The sequence below is a fragment of the Podarcis filfolensis genome (genome assembly GCF_964270895.1).
Source record: "Podarcis filfolensis genome assembly, chromosome: 15".
Taxonomy (NCBI): Eukaryota; Metazoa; Chordata; class Lepidosauria; order Squamata; family Lacertidae; genus Podarcis; species Podarcis filfolensis.
This window is the reverse complement of record NC_139618.1, coordinates 1,135,411-1,154,834: the sequence shown is the minus strand read 5'-3', so window position 1 is coordinate 1,154,834 and position 19,424 is coordinate 1,135,411. Positions and strand designations below refer to the sequence as shown.

The 19,424-nt window shown below is 49.1% G+C and overlaps 1 protein-coding gene across 4 annotated transcripts; it reads right to left on the bottom strand.

Annotated features, from left to right (window-relative positions):
- Positions 1 to 5,769: 5,769 nt before the first annotated feature.
- Positions 5,770 to 19,309, bottom strand: INPP5K (inositol polyphosphate-5-phosphatase K). Of its 4 annotated transcripts, none has more exons than XM_083587745.1 (13): positions 19,179 to 19,309; positions 17,287 to 17,394; positions 16,696 to 16,804; positions 15,658 to 15,774; positions 14,817 to 14,992; positions 13,704 to 13,815; positions 13,118 to 13,227; positions 12,898 to 12,924; positions 11,559 to 11,748; positions 10,517 to 10,654; positions 9,423 to 9,506; positions 9,226 to 9,330; positions 5,770 to 8,963 (listed from the first exon to the last, which is right to left on the bottom strand). In XM_083587745.1, exons 1-13 carry the CDS (start codon positions 19,208 to 19,210, stop codon positions 8,862 to 8,864), a joined length of 1,410 nt encoding a protein of 469 aa, XP_083443871.1. In that variant the 5' UTR covers positions 19,211 to 19,309; the 3' UTR covers positions 5,770 to 8,861. The 4 variants fall into 4 exon arrangements, with proteins under 4 accessions (XP_083443871.1, XP_083443869.1, XP_083443872.1 ...); XM_083587743.1 differs by lacking the exon at positions 19,179 to 19,309 and adding an exon at positions 17,560 to 18,476; XM_083587746.1 differs by lacking the exon at positions 12,898 to 12,924.
- Positions 19,310 to 19,424: the final 115 nt, after the last annotated feature.

Sequence of the window (19,424 nt, the reverse complement as noted above, 5' to 3'; positions counted from 1 at the left end):
AGCAGATCTCAGAACGGCAGGCGGGATAACCAGGTTTAACAACACTTGGGACTAGAGATGATAACCAGCACTTTGAACTGGGCTCAGAAAAAAATCAGGAACTGATTAAGAAAGAAGAGAAGAAGAGTTTGGATTTGATATCCCGCCTTTCACTCCCTTTAAGGAGTCTCAAAGCGGCTAACATTCTCCTTTCCCTTCCTCCCCCACAACAAACACTCTGTGAGGTGAGTGGGGCTGAGAGACTTCAAAGAAGTGTGACTAGCCCAAGGTCACCCAGCAGCTGCATGTGGAGGAGCGGAGACGCGAACCCGGTTCCCCAGATTACAAGACTACCGCTCTTAACCACTACACCACACTGGCTCAAACAACAATTTGCCCTCTCCTTATCTGAGAGGTCTTCTATGTCATCAGCCGTTCCATGACAGGCAGAAATTCTACATGCTTGCATTTTGCCTGCCACCACATCTCAATGCTAACCAAAAAAAAGCATTTTGAATTTCTGCCTGTTTTTATGTAAACCACCTTGGGAATTTCTTCTGGAGGACATTATATTGATATCTATAAACAGACAGAGAGGAACAGAGGAAATTCTATAAATCTCCACCAGCTGCAAAGCCCTTGTCAAAGATACAGTGGTTTACAGTAGTTGAAATATATGACCAAGACATCATGGGTGATGAAAGTGGCCAGATTTGCCTTCTCCAGGACAGACACAGCAGCCAAAGCCCAGCTACTGCCAGCATCTGACTCCAGCCAGGCTCAAAAGAAGGAACACTACCCCTTCCAGAACAGGCTGTGTCACCGCTTCTGAGTCTCTTTATGTCTTTTCCAGAATAAGTTTCCCATTTCCAAAGCAAATTCCTTGGTTGGAAGTACTTGCCAACAGTTTCTCCTATTCCTAAAAACATGGAGCAGACTTGAATCTCTCTTTTCCTTCAGAAGTGGTTTAATGGATGTGCCTTAAGACCCAGGCTGAAACAAAATATAAGAACCGGTTTTAAGAAATAGATGTAAAATGGGGGAGGGGGGGACCAGGAACTAAACGAAGGTGGAAAGGAGCCAAAGAGCACACTGAGGAGAAAGGGAGGCTGGGACACAGCTGTCCAAATATATTCCCCCGAGATAAGCAATCCAAAAATAAAACTAGTTTATTTTTGTTTGGAAAAATGTACTTTTAAGTAATTTATTTGCTGAAACTTTAAATGTTGAGGGGTGATGAGCATGCCCAGAAATACATATGTACCGTATTTACTTGAATCTAATGCTCACGTTTTTTGGCTAAATTACGTTGCAAAAATCAAGGTGCACTAGATTTGACAGCACATTTACATTCACCAGCAATTCCTTTTTTTTTATTTCAAGGTTCTGAAAATTGAGGTGTGCATTAGATTCAATGGTGCTTTAGAGTAAATATGGTATATGAAAAAGAAAAACTCTCAGCTGTTACTGTTGGCTTTTGCTACCCATCTGCAGCCTTTGCTGATAAAATTGAGCTTATATTAGTGCTAGAATCACTCCTGCTAAGGGTTCAAGGTGGAGTTAGGGTTAATTGGTCTGATTAATCAACTGAATGCTTCATCCGAGATTGAAATCCCACCTCTCTTAAAAATAGACTGGTATCAAGCTCAGCTGTCACATACACTACCCAAACCAGGGTGGGAAGAGGCACCCTTGCCCAGGTATCAAACTTGTGTTGAAAGAGAAAAGTTGCCTTCTAGTATAAAATAACAGGGTCCTTTCAAAGACTTCATGTTTTCCAAGATGTCTCACAGTTCTGATGAATCTTATATTTATTTATGGAGCCACCTTGGCTCTGGTGTGTCACTGGCTGTAAGGGAGTGGCATAATCCCAAATGTAATGGGACAGTGAGGAGGAGGAAGAAAGGGAAAGGTTTTGAACTTGGTGGACTTAGGTAGGAAACCCATACAGAGGTTTGTTTGCAGAAATCAGAGTTAGTTAGGCATCCAGTGAAATAGCTAAATATGCTTCAATTGTTGACAGTGCAGTTGAGAATGTAAGGGTGTCACAACTATGCTGCAACCTCCCTCCACCTCTTGGTGGGGTGCCTGGTCGGTCCCCATTCAGGTTTTGAAGGAAGAGAGAACGAAAGAATGATCTGGTGGACATACACTACTGATTTCCTCCCACGCTGCAGTGTTACCCTGCAACTGCTTCCTGATGGGGAGTGCTCTGGAAATTCACCCGCAAGGGCTGTAACTGCCTCTTGGTGAAGAGTCCCGCCAGCCTCCGTGAACTTTGTCTCCTGCCCTTCAGAGAAATTGCCTTGCTTGGTCCACGTTCCAGGATAATCAGGTAAGACAGGAGACAATGTTCTGGGACTCTAAGGCTGGGCCGTCTCAAGGAAATCATAATTTAGTTTGCAGGAAGCAGTGGGGAAAGAAACAATGGCTCTTATCAGTAGATATTTTAGGGTCCAGAAAACATGTGAAATATCTTGGAAACATTTCCTGTTTACATAAAGCTGTGCTATGTGAATGCAGAGGTTCACTATTTATCCCCAAGAGGGGGTGGCCATTGATGGCTCTTGCCTGCATTAAGGGATGGAGAGGGGGGAGCAAGCTGTCTGAAGAAACCTGCAATGTTTCACTTGCTACCCCTCTGGCTATATTGTCCTCAAGTGATTTCACTTAGGCAACTTGAAAGCAGACAAATGTTTTCTTTGAGAAACAGCCTTTGGAAGACTGATGGAGCCAGCAGCTGCCAAGTATCTGACAAATGGGTGGGGGTGGGGTGGGGAGGCAGGGAAGGGTCATCTGGCAGGAGCTCTTCCTGCCCAAGAGAGAGCTTGGCCTTCCTCATCCACACTGGCAGTTGCAGCATGCTGGCCTCAGCAGGTATTTGTCATTCTTTCATGCCATTGCTTGGGACACACATACGCACACACTGGGGGTCCCCTTGCCATAGCATTTTACCCACTCTCGGAAGCCACCAATCAGAATGCAAGGACTTAATTGCAGAGCCAGAGTCTCCAGCACGCCATCCTGTCTACCACTAACAAGGAGAAGCTTGAAGGAGTCTGCAGATTTTGAATTGTTGGAAGACGGTTGACTCAACCTCCTTGCCTAAGAGGAGTAAAAAGAGCAGGGACTGATTTCGAACTAAGGTTTGAACAGCCACAATCATGTGAAAGCCTCCCAACGCAGCACCGTCAAATTTGACCCACTTTAACAGAAAGGTTGCTCCCAACTCTGCTAACATAATTAAGTCACATTGCTTTTCCTGGTCACCCAAAAGTTCCCTTGGATTCTAGTTTTTCTGCTGCTCTTAGCTGAAAATGGGTGTATTCCCCCCCCCCCCCGCCACATGATGATGATTTTGGCTGTCTTTGGTTCTGAGGATTTCACTAAATAGCTGATAGTTAAGTTAGCAAAAACTCCTATTGCAAGTCATTCCCAATGGCGGTTGGTGCCCCACACTCAGGCTCCCATTCCCTGCTTGCTCCTGCTCCAACTCTTCCCAGCAAACCACACCAGCTACTTCTCATCGGAGTGAGGAGAAATGGCTGGTCCAAGGCCAGAAAGCAAGCCCATGGCAACTGGAAAAAAGAAAACCCTTGGACACAATCAGTCTGTGACTTCTTGTTACTTCCCTAGTACAGCTTGGTACCTAAGACTTAAACAAAAGACAGTTATGAGTCTGTGGCTGTCTGATGCAGTGCCAGAAAAAGGACTCCTAGGCCTTAAGCAGTTGCGCAAAAAAGTTGCAGATTGATGTCGGTGCTGGGTGTTTACAGAGGAGCTGCAGCTTGGGTGAGAGAAAATCAGAATCACTTTGGGAAGAAATCCTTGAAAGAACATTCTGCTCTGTCCCAAGAGGAAAGACTCCCCCTGCCCCCTCTACACGCACGCACCCCTGCCCAACCCCCTAGCCTCTTTCCAGGCCCATGCTGGGAATTAAAAACCCCACAAGACACCTCATAGACTGCTCTCGTGCCTCTAACATGCAGCAGCCAGGCCAGGCAGCTTCACCTGTGCTGCTGCCCACAGATAGTTCAGGAAGCTGAAAGCAGAGGAACCCTCACCCTCGCTGCAAAATCTTTCTCTGGCTCTGAAACCGGGAGGATTGGGAGCGGAAGAGAACTTGCAGAAATACTGTCTCATGGCTCTCAACACTGATGGCCCACTTTGCTGCCTCCAGGGCATGTGTAGTTGTCTGTCAATCAATCAGGCCAGGGGCCAACCGTCTTCTTGGCAGGCAGCCATAACTGGCTTCTAGGGCAGGGCTTTGTAGGAAGATTTCTGCAGGCAAGGAAGGAGGAAGCGAAGCAGTGTGGAAGCAGCTTTATCTGGAGGGTGTGTTGAGTGGAGGGGGGGGGGCAATAAGGAGCTGCTGCCACCTGCTAGGCCCATGTCCCATTGTGCCAGGGAGGAGCTGCCTGCTGCTCCCCCATGCAGTCGGGTGGACAAACCAAAGGCAATGGGACAGGAACAAGAGGCAGCTTCTGCCACCACCTGCCCACCCCCCTCAGCAGCGCAAGAGGTGGGGATCAATGGCCACCACTTCAAGGGGTGGGAGGCTGATGGTGCCGCAAGACAGAGGGCAGGCCATGGGGGTTGCTGCTCCAGCATCTCTGGGGCAGTGAATTGGGTTAGGTTTTGGGGCCTTGGCAGCTGTTCCAGAATGTCCTTGGATGTTAGCAACCCTTGCCAGCTGGTGCCCTCCAGATGCCTGGTGCTGAGAGCTGCAGGCCACCCTATCCTGAGGGTGCCAGGTCACAGAAGGCTGTGTCGAAGCAAATCTTTCCTACCATTGTAGCACTGCTTTTGGAGGACACCATGAACAGGATTGTTTCAGTTCATTAACCAGTGAACAACAGTGCTGGGAGGGGGGAGGAGAGATGTGAGAACTCCTCCCAGTTTTCTTGTATGCCTAGCAGATTTTTTAAAAGTTGCCTAGTTGTTTCCATGTTCAAGCCTCTCCTCAAATACTTTCCAGTCTCCCTCCCCTCCGCCTCTGGCTCAGTCATCTCTTCCCTCTCAGGCTCCCTGCGCCTGCCCTGTGGAGCCAGCCGCTCCCTGCCTGGTTATCTGCTTCCATCCGCAGCACAGGCCCTCTTCCTCCTCCCACCCCATGTTGCACTCCTCTGCCACAAAGGCTTGGAAAAGCCACAAGCTGGGAAGATTTAATTAGACGACTTTCCACTGCAGCCGGTGGTAGCGGCATTGTTCTGCCGAGAGATTAGCTTACTAAAGACAGATCCACCCACTCAGTTCAAAAGTGTCAGCAGTTTTCCCCAGCACATTTCTGAACTGGCATTTCTGAAGCAAGTGATCAATTCCTGTCTTGTTTTGTGGTCTTGAGGATCTCTTCTCCCTTTGCCAATAGGAGCCAAAACAGAAGACTCTTTTGAGCTGTGAAAAAACTTTTCGTGAAAACATATTCCCACTTCCTTTGCATCCCAAGTTTGAAGCGGGGCGTGGGGGAACCTTCCCAGATAGGCGTCCCCTGCCAATGGCAGTGAGCAGGGCCATCTCTTTTCACGCTAACAATCTCCACGTCTCCCCAGCAACCCCCTTCCCCCTTGTGCAACGGCATGCACCAGGGTTCAGGACACACACATGCCTCATTTAAAGGCAGGCGCACCCTACTGATGGTGAAGACGTCTGCACTGCCATCACTCAGAAGAGCTTCCAGAGGAGAGACCACGCCCGAAAAACAGCTGGAACCGTTTCAGCAGAATCTGCGTCCTCTGCAGTGCCCCCTTGTGGCTCAGAGACAACAGCAACAACAACAACTGGGAGGCAGAGTAACTATCAGAGTTAACATTTATTTTAATATTTCTTCTTTAAACCATTTGTGATTCGCCTCAAGGACTGCAAGACAAGTTACCATCTAAAATAAAATAGAATAGAAGCACAATACAAACTAAGCAGTGAAGACAAATAGCAGCAGCAGCAGCAAAATACAGCAAATAACACGTGAGGGGTTGGGGGGAAATACAGTTGTTACTTGGTACCTAAAACATGATTAAAAAAAAAAAGTTGATGCACTTGAAAGTGTATCACAAAAGCAAGGCACCAGCACAGAAAACACCCTGTCCCAAATCACCACCTGCCTGACCCGTGACAGTGCGGTGCCAGGAGCTGGACCTTAAGACTGTGGTCTGCAGGAACCAGCAGGTTCATATGGGAGGAAGCAGAGCTCCTTCGGGTACCCTTTAAGGATTCAGGCTTTAAAAAACAGTAGGAGAAGCACCTTGAACTGCACCCAGAAACCAACAGCAACCCAGTGGTAGTCTTGTAAGTATTGCCGATACATATTCAGTAGCTTGGACATTCTTCCGAGGCAGCCCCCCACAGTTCTTGGATGTTATCAACTGCAGATGTGGCCAAGTAATTACTCAAGAGGAGATGCATACTGGTAAACCAATCAAAGCTGATGAAAAGTGTTTCCTACCACTTGGGTGTCAACACCAGGACTAGGTTTAATGGCAGATTTAACTGTGAACCGGTTTGGTATGGAGAAGTGTGACCCCCGTGCCACAAGACTCTTTGGCACAGTGAAAGGATGGAAGACCTGCTTTGCCACATCTTGTTCTGTGTTGAAAGAGCACACCTGACTGCCAAACAATTTTCGGGGTGAATCTCTCTCACACACAAAAATGATGTCATGATACAGTGACACAAATATGAAGCTTATCCTAAATTCGCTCAGCAAAGAACAAAGGAAGTGGATGGCCAGGATGCTTAAAAGAGGAGAAAATGAAATTCCACTGAGGAAGCTGCCTTATACCACTGGTCCATCTAGCTTAGTACTGTTTACACTGCCTGGCAGGGGTTCTCTAGGGTTTCAGACTCTCCCAGCCCTACCTGCAGATTGAACCAGCAGCCTTCTGCATGCAAGGCAGGTGCTCTGAGCCATGGCCCTTCCTGAAGAGAGTCCTTTCCCAAGGTGTGACAGAGTTCTCAAACAGAAAGATTAAAACAAAACATATGTCCATCACAGCAATGACCCCAGACAGTATCTCGAGGGTGTTTACCGAAAAGACAATAAAAAACCTCTCAATATATCTTCACGCATGTAACAAAGTGGCATACAGAAAAGCACCTGCCACCACTGGCTCCCAAGGAAGTTCCTGTCCCAGCTAGAATGCCAAGGCTCAGGCGAAGAATCAGCCTTTGCCAGACAGGGCGCCCTTCTTGTGAGCCAATTTACATAAGAATCCTGCTGTCCATCTGCCACAATTTAACTTTAAATCCGTTAGGCAGTGACTGAAGCTCATCTGCTAACAGGCACGGGGAAATCTGCCCCATTCAAAAACCTCCCATACTTACACTTGGTCTGAGTCTAGAAGAGAGCAAGATGGCCACCTTCTCGGAAACAGAAACTGCATTGGGAAAAATGTCCAGATGCAACAGGAGTAATTCAGACAAGACAAATTGAAAGTGCTTGTACATAAGGATTTTGGTGGGTGCCTCTGCCTTATCTCAGAGCTCAAAGGCTGCCCACCATGATAACACCCACCACTAATTATTTCAGCCCAGGTTTCTCCTATTCTCTTGGCAGTTTGGTACCTTTTCTCCATGGAAAACCTTTGAGTCACAGGAGCAGCTGACAAGTGCCCAGAGGGCAGGTGCATCCATATTTCTCTCTCTCCCTCGTGAGCACAAAGGATTGGCATGAGCAGCAAAGGGAATCCCTGCAGCAGCCAAGTCACATCCACACACAACATGTTGCCAACAGCAGCCTCCACATCACTTGCATGCACAGGAGAACTAGCCGGCTTTGCTTTGTGAGCTTGGGGGCTGCAGAGAGGGCAGCACAGCAGCCCATCCTGACAGGGGCCTTTAGTGCTGAGTGGAGCCAGAAACTGCAGAAACATGGACTGAAGGAGACAGGCCAGATCCACAGAAATTGTGCAAAGGTGCAGGAAATCCGCATCCAGATGAGGACTGGCCCCAGGAAGGTGCCAGCAAGGCTGTGTTTCTGTGGAGCTTGATCCAGAAGGGGAAGGGGGAGATAACACCTGCCCCTGTTCTTTCCTGACCTTTGGCCATACTGGCTGTGGCTGATGGGAGCTGGGGGACCAACATCATCTGGACGGCACCACATTGGCTTCCCTTGCTGTACAGCTCAAAATAACCCCAGGTGGAATCACCAGCATGGCTGGGGTTTTTTTATACGACAGGCCATCAAGAACTCCCACATTCCAAGCAAAAGTCAGCTGGTTGGTTGGTTGTTTGGATGTAGATTTACCTCCAGAATTTCAAGCACTGAACTCTTGGAGATTAAAACTACCACAAGAAGTGGGGCAGCTGGAAGTAAAGATAACAGAAGCCATGAGCTGCTCAAGTCCCTCCCTCTTCACTGCTCTGTCATGACTGCTCATTTCCAACCAACCAAAATGTCACAACTGACGGCATACTCTCTTCATCTATGATATAAAGTGTATTTCAGCTCCCAAGTAAATTCTAAGTGCATTTCATAAAAATAGGGAGCTGAATCCTGGAATGCTGGTTTTTTAAAAACAGGACCAACCGTTGACTACGTAATATTGCAGTGTATTGCCTGGGTCCTAAAATAACCCCTAGGAAAAGGAAGCAGCAGCAGGCCTCAGAAATAAGTGCCCCCTGCCCTGCGCTAGGCCACTGGACAGTGGATCCTCTTGGGAAAGCTACAATTAGCCAAGGTTCTTTAGTTGCTGAAGGTAGGCACAGCCTTGTTCCAGCTTCCTGGGACAGCAATAGAACTATTTATTTCCTAGGAAATGATGCTCTGGGCTGCTCAAACTCACATGCCCACCTGTGTTTCTAGCCTTCTTCAGAGAGAGGCCTGTTTCTAAGGCAGAGGAAGGAGGTTCCCTCCTCACAGACCCCACTGCAAGGGCACGTGGCACAGTTCAAAAGTCACACGGTGGTTTCTCATCACAAAGCTGCTCCGGCATCCTGCTGACTCCGTCCCAGGCCAGGTCCTTCTCTGCTGACATTCTCCTTGGCTGAATCTGAAAGGAGAGATCAGTCTTTTTGTTTTTTATTATTTATTACAGTTCTCTCCCACCTTTCCTCCAAGGAGCTCAGGGCTGCATATACGGTTCTCTTCCCCTCTCTATTTTGTCCTCACAACCACCCTTGTGAGGTAGGCTAGGTAATCCACAGAGGAGAACCATTTCCCCAAGTGATTCCAGGAACATCGGGAAGAGCTCCCTGGGGGTTCTAGGAACCTAGGAAGCTGGCTTGTGCTGAGTCAGCCCATCAGCCCCATACCTGAAAGGGCTGGCTGATGCCAACCAGGGATTGCATTGTGTTGCTGTAATAACCCAGGAGAAACTCTCCTCCCGTTGCTGGAAGCTCCTCAGCACTGAGATAGACCTGGGAAAGATAAAGCAAAGGCAGTCATCATTCAGCAAAACATCTGGAATGATGCAGCCAGCAGTGATAACCTCAGGCTACTTCCCCCTCACCTGCTTTGCATCCTCCTCCGAGGAAATCTCGTTGTCTTGCACCCAGGCGTACATCACGTAGTCATTTGCATGCTTGAAGGTCACCTGCAAGGGGAGAGAGCTGCCTTGAGCACAACTTGGTTGTCAGGGGAGTGAACACCTGTCTAATATGTGAGAGCTATTTGCTCTGGTTAGCTAAGGAAATGGGATGCAAACTCTGAACTGTTTCACACTTCAGTATTGCTAAGAGTGATACAAGGTTTGAGAAATGAGGAAATATGACAACAAAAGCAAGATTAAGCCAAGGCCACACAATGATTTATCACAAAGTTTGTAACCTTTTCTCTAAGGAAATTATGGCAACACATAGAGGCTTAGACACAGACACAAGAACTGGCCTAAATAATCCAAAAGATTCCCATACCAAAGACCAAGTCTCTCATCAGTTTCCTGGCTTTTGACAGCTTCCATCAAAATGAGAATTTTCAGGTGCAAGGAGGTTTGCCTCCTCTTGTCTCTGAGCCTTGCCTTTGCTTCTGCAGCCTGTTCTTTCCCCCAAGGGAACCCTCCCACCCTGATACCTCGGCTTCACACAACCCACCACTGCCTCCTTTTAGTCATCCTTGGCTGCAGGATGCCAAAAATCCTCTTGGAACTGTGGGCACTCTGGGCAGGAGGACATCTCTGGCACTGCCAGGAGGGACCAGGAGAACCTCTCCTTCACACAGAGAAAATGGCACAGTTTTTCTCATGACCACAGCGCACCTCACCCTCAAAGGAGCAGAGGAAATGGAAGCCAGGCCATTGGTATGTTGGCTGTGTGCTGTCTACAACAGGCATCTCCAACCTGTGGCCCTCCAGATGTTTTGGCCTACAACTCCCATGATCCCTAGCTAACAGGACCAGTGGTCAGGGATGATGGGAATTGTAGTCCAAAACATCTGGAGGGCCGAAGGTTGGGGATGCCTGGTCTACACTGCAACAGATCTCCAGGGTTTCAGGCAGGGGTCTTTCCCAGTTCAAGAGGCCAGGAATTCAACTAAGGACTCTTCTGCATGTCTCTGCTGTTGAGCTACTATCCTGCCCCCCTCAGTACACATCTGTGGCAATGTCACCTTGTAGAGACCAATCCAATCCCAGGCACTGCTTGGAAATTCAGGAGCTGTGGAGTAGCGGACGGTGGCATCTTGCTCAGCATCCCAGTTGCCCACAGGATGCAGCCTGACCAGAGGGACAGGGGGCAGAGGCTTCATCTGCAAGAAAGGAAAGAAGTTGTATCCCATGGCCACCCATTCAGCAGCAGTCAAAAGCCGCTCTTCAGGCTCCCAGCTCTGAAAATGTTAATAATCCTCAAGTGCTGCCACTTAAAGGTAAAGGAACCCCTGACCATTAGGTCCAGTCGTGGCAAACTCTGGGGTTGCGGCGCTCATCTCGCTTTATTGGCCGAGAGAGCTGGTGTACAGCTTCCGGGTCATGTGGCCAGCAGGACTAAGCTGCTTCTGGTGAACCAGAGCAGCGCACGGAAATGCCATTTACCTTCCTGCCAGAGCGCTACCTATTTATCTACTTGCACTTTGACGTGCTTTCGAACCGCTAGGTGGGCAGGAGCAGGGACCGAGCAACGGGAGCTCACCCAGTCACGGGGATTCGAACCACCGACCTTCTGATCGGCAAGTCCTAGGCTCTGTGGTTTAACCCACAGCGCCACCCGCGTCTCGTGCTGCCACTTAATCTATCCTAAAAAGGTTGTAGAGTGACCCTCAAAAAAAATGTGGGGGGTGCAGCAGCTTCACAGGAGACCTTCCCAAATCAGTAGGCAGACGCAGTTACAGTTTGCAAGCACCTACACGAGAGAAGAGTTTAAATGGGCCTGGAAATCAAAGGCAGAGTCAATCCTTTTTATCTACTTAGGGTGCAAGGGCTCTCTCTCCACCAGCCATAAGATGGTTCGTGATCTGTCTTTGAGACACAGAGCAAGACTGCAAAGCGTCCATCAGAAAATGCACCTTGGGTAGCTGGAAAGCTTGTAAAGCCTTCCCAGGTCTTCTGTAGCAGGGCTTCATCGTCCAGCCATTTCTCTGATGGAAGGGACCGGAGTCGTGACCAGGTTCCCTTTTCCTAGAGCCAGTTTTGCACTCAGGGAGAGGAGAGCATTACCTCAAGCACAAAGGTCCCGGTGACAGGTTTGTGGTCGCTGATGCCGTAACTCATGTGGCTGATGTAGCTGTGCAGGGACACAGAAATGGCCTCCTCTTCTGGCATCTCTCCTGCTTCCGAGGCCAACTGCAAAAGATGCTTCACCCTCCAGAGGATCCGGTCCGTCCATGCAGGCTTCCGCTTCTTCCCACTGCAAAAGGGGAGGCAGTGAGGACACACCAAGGAAGCAAAGCATCCATGGCGGCAGCAGAGGCATTATGGGGACAAAGCAACCCAATGCATACACTGCCCCCCACCGCCTTCATTTTACAGCTCAATCAAACAACATCTGTACGTTAGCAGATCTAAAAGAAAGGCAGACGAAGGAGGAGGGAGGTTAATCAACTTCGTATCAGAAAACAACAGGAACTAGCAGCAACCAAGTGTTAACCAGCTGATGTAACCATCAGCTACATTTACAGTGGCCCACGTGGTAAGTCATGAAAACGTCAAGTGCTCAGGAGAGGTATGCCCACATTGAAGTTTGTGCCACCTGCATTTCTGGCCCTGATCCTGGGTAGTTTTTCAAAAACTCTGCTCTCTCTTCAGAGTGAAATGGTCATAACCCCAGGAGACAAATACAGCCTGGGCTACCTGGTCATTCGCAGAGGACTCAGAGCGTGAGGCTTTTAATCTCACGGTCATGGATTCGAGCCCCACTTTGGGCAAAGGATTCCTGCACTGCAAGGGGTTGGGCTAGATGGCCCTTCAGATCCCTTCCAACTCTATAATTCTACGATAGAAAGATGTGGGAAGAAGACAGTTTGCTCGGCAGCACTAAACTCCTATTGCCACCGGAGTTATCAGTAGCTTAAGATCTGACTTGTTCACTCCATTCCCCACCTGGGTCTCTTTGAAGGGATTAATCTACCCAAGGGGCAGCTGAGCAACCTACGAATCCTGTTTTAAGCTGCTGACCTGACTAAATAGCAGCCAGCAGAGCCCTTTTGTGCCTTGTAGAAGCAAGTGCAGCAGAAGCATTTCCTATCCTGACTTCTGTGGAGCCCCAGCAGGCAGGCAAGAAAGCAAACCTAGTGAGCCAACAAAATTGAATCCACAAGGGCTATCATGCTGGAGAACAGCTGCTTCCTTCATCCCCATTGATCACTGTGGGGGAAACTCTCCCTTGCACCCAGATGCAAGAGGCTCTTTTTTATTTCAGGTCCATCGTGCCAATTAGCAGGTTAGGATCAAGCCTCCAGCAGCTGGAGAGAACAGAGCAGCAACAGTTTGAAATGCTAATAGTCTAATAGTCTAAAATGCTGAAGATTTGGAAAGGAGGGCATCAAAATCTCCTTACTTAAACCAAAAGAGCGTCTTCTGCCCCCTGAAACAGAAACAGACGTTAGTGCAAAAATCCCAAACACCAATTCACTGGAGCTCTTTTGGAGGACTGGGCCAAGACACTGATGAAGCTCTCTCCTTCCCCAAACTGCCTCCCACTTTCTTCTGCTTATTCACCTTCACCAGCCTGGTCATACATCCAAGATGTGTGTGTTGTGGGGGTAACCAGCATTTACCTGGTGTCATAGTCATTTGAGTACAGGTCAAACTTGTAAGTGGGTTTGAACTTCAGGGGCCCCTCCATGAATTCTTGAAGAATGGGTTCCTTCTTCTTAGCTATGTTAAGCTGCATAAATTAAAAGAAAGGAATAACAGAAACGCAAAGCAGCAACCAGGCCCAGCTTAAAGAATCCTACATATGAGAAGTTCTGCAGCCTCCTCCTCGAGGCTTGCTTCTTTCTTTCTTTCTTTCTTTCTTTCTTTCTTTGGGAAAGGAGATCCACATGAAGGTCATTTTACTCCACAGAAATCAATATGGAAAGGGACAGGCAAGTTTCACAACTTCCCAGGAGGAAATTTAGAGCCAATTGTGAAATAGATATGGACCAGGAATAAGGCAAAAAAATATGGGAACAAAATGTAAATATTCACAGATTTGTTTCCAAGTGACATTTGGGGGGTGGGGTGAGTCATGGGTGGGTGGAATCAGCAGGAGAAATTGTAGGGTCTTCCATCAGGGGAAGCCAGAAGAGAGAAGATAGCAGAAGATCCTGGTGGTGGCACCTGCACAGGAATGAAGAGAACAGAACTTGGAGCTAGTACCTGGTCCTTTTCCCACAAAAGGCTGAATCGGCTGTTATTGATTGATTCTCGAATGAAATGCAGGCCGTAATCTTCAATCCGGAAGTTCAAGTCACCAAACCAGAAGAGAACGCTTTACAGGGAAGAAACGAGAAATAACTGCTTAAGAAAAAACAGGAGAAAGCTGCAAGGCAGACATCAGACGTAGCAGATTCATCCCCACATATCATCTCAGGAGCACATTTACTCTGTAGCTCTCCATTATCTTTCACCACTGTGCAAAGTTATCTGTCCTCTTGCTCGCTTTGGACTGCATGGCTTTTTCCCATTAGGAAGCATCACTTAGTCTTGAAAGTGACACAACGGGAGGCGGGGGGGGGGGCGGAGTCCGGCTCACTACTTACAGTGGCTCCCAAAAGAGCTGCCAGAAAAGTGCTCAGAATGGTCCTCCCTCTCTGGTCCAGGCACCTTACCTCCCTCCCTTCACAGAACCAGGTGCTTCAGAGCAAAAGGGAAGACTTCCAAGCTTGAGGACCTCCTCTTCTTCCAGGAATTTTGTTCCCTTGAACAGACTTCTGTGGAGCTCTGAATAAACCCTAAACTACAAAATTCCACAACCGCTATCTCTTTTTAGGAGTTGGGCAAAAACATTGTTATTTACCTGGGAATTTGGAACATCAAGTAAGTTTGTGGCATTTTGCTCAGCTTTTTATTAGGATAAGTTGAACTGAATCCACATTTTATTGATGAGTATTTTAGATTGTTTTTAATGTTTTTAATGTTTTTAATGTTTTAATGTCAAGTAATTTCGTTGTCCCTGAGAGGGGGCAATGACAATAAAGATATTATTATTATTATTATTATTATTATTATTATTATTATTATTATTATTATTTTCATTTTTGTAAACCACTTTGAGTTGCTTTTGTGGAAACAGCAACAAATTAATCACCACCACCACTTTCATGAAATAACCGTCTTCCGGATGCTCTCACTTTGGGTTCAAAGCTATCAGAGGGGCTCCCTAAACTAAATGGACAATGACATAAGTAGCAGAGGCCAAGCCAAGCTGGATCCTCTTTTCCTAGAAGCAAGACAGCAGGGTAGCCTCGACCAGATTCAGTCGCCACTCACTCGTGATCCAGGACGTTGGGAATCTTTTCGCCTTCAAACTGCTGCATCTCCAGGATACGCTCAAAGTCGTCCAACCGCTGTCCTGCATTCTCCATGTGGGCTGGCAGGTGGCAGTTCAGGAAACAGATGGTATGTCCATAGACAGACATGCGAGTGGTGACGCCCCCCTTGTTTCCCTACAAGACATAAGAAGCCAAGGCACCAACGGATCAGGTCCCCCAGATCACACAACAGCAGCACTTGAGGCTGTTTTGAGACTTGTTTCCATTTACAGGTACATTTCAAAAGCAACACCTACCATTCATAAATATCAAACACAGTGCTATTTTTCTAGAAAAAAAGGTGTCGGAACTTATCCGGAATACCTCCTTTGTTCTCTTATAATGGCAACGGCGCCCACCTGAGATGTGTCAGAACTGAGTTCTGGTGAGTTTCAGCTAAAAAAAGCCCTGGTCAATCCCAAACTTGTTTGAAGACAAGAAAGAGACTGGAATGCTCAAGACAACAGAGAAGTAAGCCACCATGGGTGTTAAATAGGTAGCCAGGAATCAGACTGTTCTTTGGGTACAGAACTGAGGAGCAAATTTGCTAGCACCAGGGATGGCAGCACTTTTTGCTCTGATGTGGTCCAATCCTGTATCATCATACAGATTAATCTCTGTAGCCCTTGACAAGTTTACAACTTCAGACAAAATGTTTTAAAACTTTACTAAAAGGAGTAAAATTCTATACGTTCTTTTATTCCTCACTGAAGCCACCGCAGACAACATGCAGAAGCCAAGACTAAGTTGCAATTTGAAAAAGCCATTAAAATGTCTGGAAAACACGGTGAGCTGCTTACCCAATATCCGTAGAGACCCGTGCGAGTGAACTGGCTCTGAATGTCCCGTATGAAGGGGACGTGAGGCTGCTTTGCAAAGACCAGGAGGAGGAGGCCCTGCATGCGTATGGAAGATACCTGCAAGCAGAAGAGATTTTTTAAAAACAAACACTAGCGACCCCCCAGAAAAGGTTAGGATGCCCCAGGTAATCCCAGGCCTGGGAAGCGAGTCCAAGCACTGCTCAATTGGCTAAAGAAAGGCGACTGCATCTCTCTAAGGGCCAAGGAAAGCTTCTGCTTCCTCCATTCTTGATGGAATTTGAGATAAATGGAAGACAGGCAGTATCAAGAATCTCTTTCTGCCCAGCCCTGATAAAGGCACTGGGGAGCATCTGACCAAAGCCAGTGCAATGCTCAACAGAACTCTGGCCGTGGAGTAGTGTCTGAGGACCAAGCACAGGAAATATCAAAATTGTAGCCTTGTCTTATTTAATTTAATGCACAGCCACTGCAATTCTAGGTGGCTGGTAGGCCTTTTGGAATCAAACCAGACTAGAACATTCTTGAAATCAAAAGAACATAAGAAGGTCCTTCAGCAACTGGATCAGGCCAAAGGGGTCCTCTAGCCCACTGCCCTGTTTCCCATAGTGGCCAACCCGCTCCCCATAAGCAGGACCTGAAAACAGCAGAAATACTCTCCACACTTGTATTCAGAGGCACTTATTGCCTCCAGACCAGTGGAGGGAGCACAGAGCCACTGTGACTACATTACTTCTTGCGTCGGAGACAATTCTAGAACACTTAATTCCAAAAGCCAGCCTTGAATGGTTTCTGCTTTGGCGAGTCCCTGGGAGGAGTGGGCAGTCACTGAGAATGCCTCCCCAACGTGCCCTTCCTATGCTGAATGCAAACTCTGGAACACTTGCAGCAGATCTAGGACTGTCTGCTGGTCAGGAAGGAGGCAGGGCCACGCCCAAATGACAAGACACCTCACATGAGAGAATATTCATCAGGAGAATGTAAGCCAGAGACCACCAATAGACAAATCAACATGATTACCTTGACATAGCGCAGAGGAGAAAGAACATTCATGAAGAAAATACTCCAAGGATCATCAAAGGCCATGTCGGATAGGAAATTCACAATCTTGGAGTTCACCTCCTGTAAACTGAACACTCCAGGGTTAACCCAGGTAATCTTACATCTCATTTTGACAAAAAGTACCCAGACCTATTGGGAAACACTAAGAGCAGAAGCAGCTGCTGTCCAATAAAATGTTTGTTAATCTTTTAACCCATCGCCTGCATCCACATGAAAGCAGAGGAAGGGAGGGGGCATCACTACACGGTGGCACAATTCTGGATACCATCTTAGCACACTGAGTACTGACTACTCAGTACTACTCAGTGAAATCACACACCAAGAGCATTCTTTCTCAAAGTCCACACAATCCTGAATGGCTGCCCCTTTTCTTGAATGAGCTCTCTCACCCGTGCCACATTCCCCTATGTCCAGAGACCTGCAGAGACCTTCTGCAAAAGATCTCAAGAAGCACCATGCTCGTGAAGGCCGCCTCCTCGCTTCTGCAGATGGCATGACCAGGATGATATCCCCAAGAAGAGCCCCAGCTCTAGTTCCCAAAATACCTACCCAATGACATACATGTCCATTTCCTGGTCTTGCAAGTTGAGCTGCAGCAAAGAGGTGACATCAGGAGGGGGAGAAGCTGTGCCCACGTTCCAAGTCACCAAGTGCAACCTTCAGAGACAGACAAAAGGCAGTGCAGCTGAAGTACAAACAGGTGGGGACAGGCTACCTCGTCATCCCATTAATCTCTCCCCTCCTCGTGCCTTATTATCTGTACTCCTGCCCTAAAAACACCAAAGCCCCGCTGGAGAGAGCCTGTCTGCCTGGGAAGGGCACCTGATCCCTAGAAGCTTCTGCTTCTGCATCTTCCCACAGATCAGAAAAGCCTCGTCGATGGTGCGTGAGACTTCCTCGTGGATCTCGTCATCGGAGCTGACATCCTCCACGCAAGCCATGAGCTGTGCCACTCGCTGCCGCAGCTGCAGCCGCCCGCTGGAGCCCGTGCTGCTCACACTGGCCGAGCGGCTGCGCAAGGCAGAGGGGGTGCCCTCCAGGTCCAGCAAGGAGACGGAGAGCAAGTCCTGAAGCGGCTCTTCAGGCTGCAAAGATGCCATGGGGCCAGCAGGAGAGGGGCATGCCCCACTCCCCACCCAAGGCGCCCCCCAGCCAGAGAAGGGTCAATGTAGGCAGAATTAAGCCTTGCTTCTGGCACAAGCTAAGCAAGGAAGCCGTCAACCACACCAGAAGGCAACTCTGAGGCAGGAAGGGAGCTCCTCTTCCTCTCCTTGCAAGCCCTCAAGGTGCACCCCCACACCCATGCCACGCGCCAAGATTTAATGCCACTGGAGCCTGGAGATTTATGAAAAGCTATTGTTAACTGAGGCCAATCACATGTTTCTGCCACTGTGTCATGGAGGTATAATCACTGGTTTTGAGGCACGTGCCCCACATGGAGGGATTGCCAAGCCAGGGACCAAATCTGACAAGTGAGCCCCTCGGGAGGCTTTTATTAACACAGCTTCTGGCTAGGAAGGGGTTTGGGGGTTCAGAGGTGGCTGTTGGAGCTTAGCTTGTGGTCAGAGAAGTGTGGGGAAGGGAAAACATATTTGGCCTGTTTCCCCACCCAAGTCAGCCCTCCAGAAGGCACAGGGTGTAGCCCAGAGACAGGTGGCCTTGCAAATGCTGCCAGACTACAGCTCCCATCACCCCTGAGCACTGACTCCGCTGCTTGCTGGGAACTAGAGCCCAACATCTACTGGAGGTTCTCCGCAAATACAGAACGCGGATGTACCGCGCAGGGCCGCGGTTAGGAAGACCTGGCTGGGACTTAAGCGCAAGACCCCTGTCCCGCGGGAGGAGGGAGAAGCGCCACCGGCAGGCAGCCCGGCAGCCCCCGATCCTGGGCGTGTTCCCGGCCGCCTGCCTGCCTGCCTTTCCGCGGGCGCACCTGAGTCACCGCCCCCGGAGGATGTGGAAAGTGCGGGCAGGAGAGCCCCTTTGGCAGCAGGCGCAGCACCTGCTAAATAAGCGGCCCACGAAGGACTCAAATCCCAGCCGGTGCTTTGCAAGCCGAAATCGGCTTTCGCGGTTCCCGCGGCGATTAGCATAACTCCCGCTCCGGAGCCGCGGCGCCGCATCCGGGGGCTTTGCTGTAAGAAGGAGCGCCTGTCCGCGGTTGGAGGCCGGTCACGGGGCCCCGAAATCCTTCGGGAGGGGTTGCTGCCTCTTCGCAGGAAACCCCAAGGGGGCGGAAGAGCCTCGAGGGAGCAGCCCTCGCCTCCCCAACAACGAGAGTGGGGGCGCCACTTGGGGCAGGAAGGCTCGGGCGCACTCTGCACATGCCCAGGGACTCCCTTGACTCCGCCGGGGGCACGTGGGCCAAAGGGGGGTTTTCCCAATACGGGTCCCCCGCGCGCATGTGCAGGCGCAGCAGGAGGCCCCCTCCGCTTCCTCACCTGAGATGCTGCGGTCCTTCCTCCGGCTCCATCGCGGCTGCCCGAGAAAGAAGAGGAGGGCGAGACGAGCGAGACCGGAGGAAAGAGCTCGCTCCGCTCTTGTGACCGCTGCGGCCAATCGGGGCAGGGAACGAGGTCGGCGCGCCTCCTGATTGGCTGGAATGCCAAGAGGCCGCGTCGTTCTGAGCACGTGATGCAAACAACGGGGAGCGAACGCAGAGCTACCCAAAAAGGATAGAGTGTCAT

Excerpts from the sequence above, each read along its gene's own strand:
- INPP5K (XM_083587743.1), bottom strand. The coding sequence starts at position 17,837 with ATGGCATCTTTGCAGCCTGAAGAGCCGCTTCAGGACTTGCTCTCCGTC. Across the intron at positions 13,816-14,816 it reads CCCAACGTCCTGGATCACGA|CGTTCTCTTCTGGTTTGGTG; the intron begins GTGAGTGGCGAC and ends TTCCCTGTAAAG. Across the intron at positions 12,925-13,117 it reads TCAAATGACTATGACACCAG|GGGGCAGAAGACGCTCTTTT; the intron begins GTAAATGCTGGT and ends TTTCTGTTTCAG.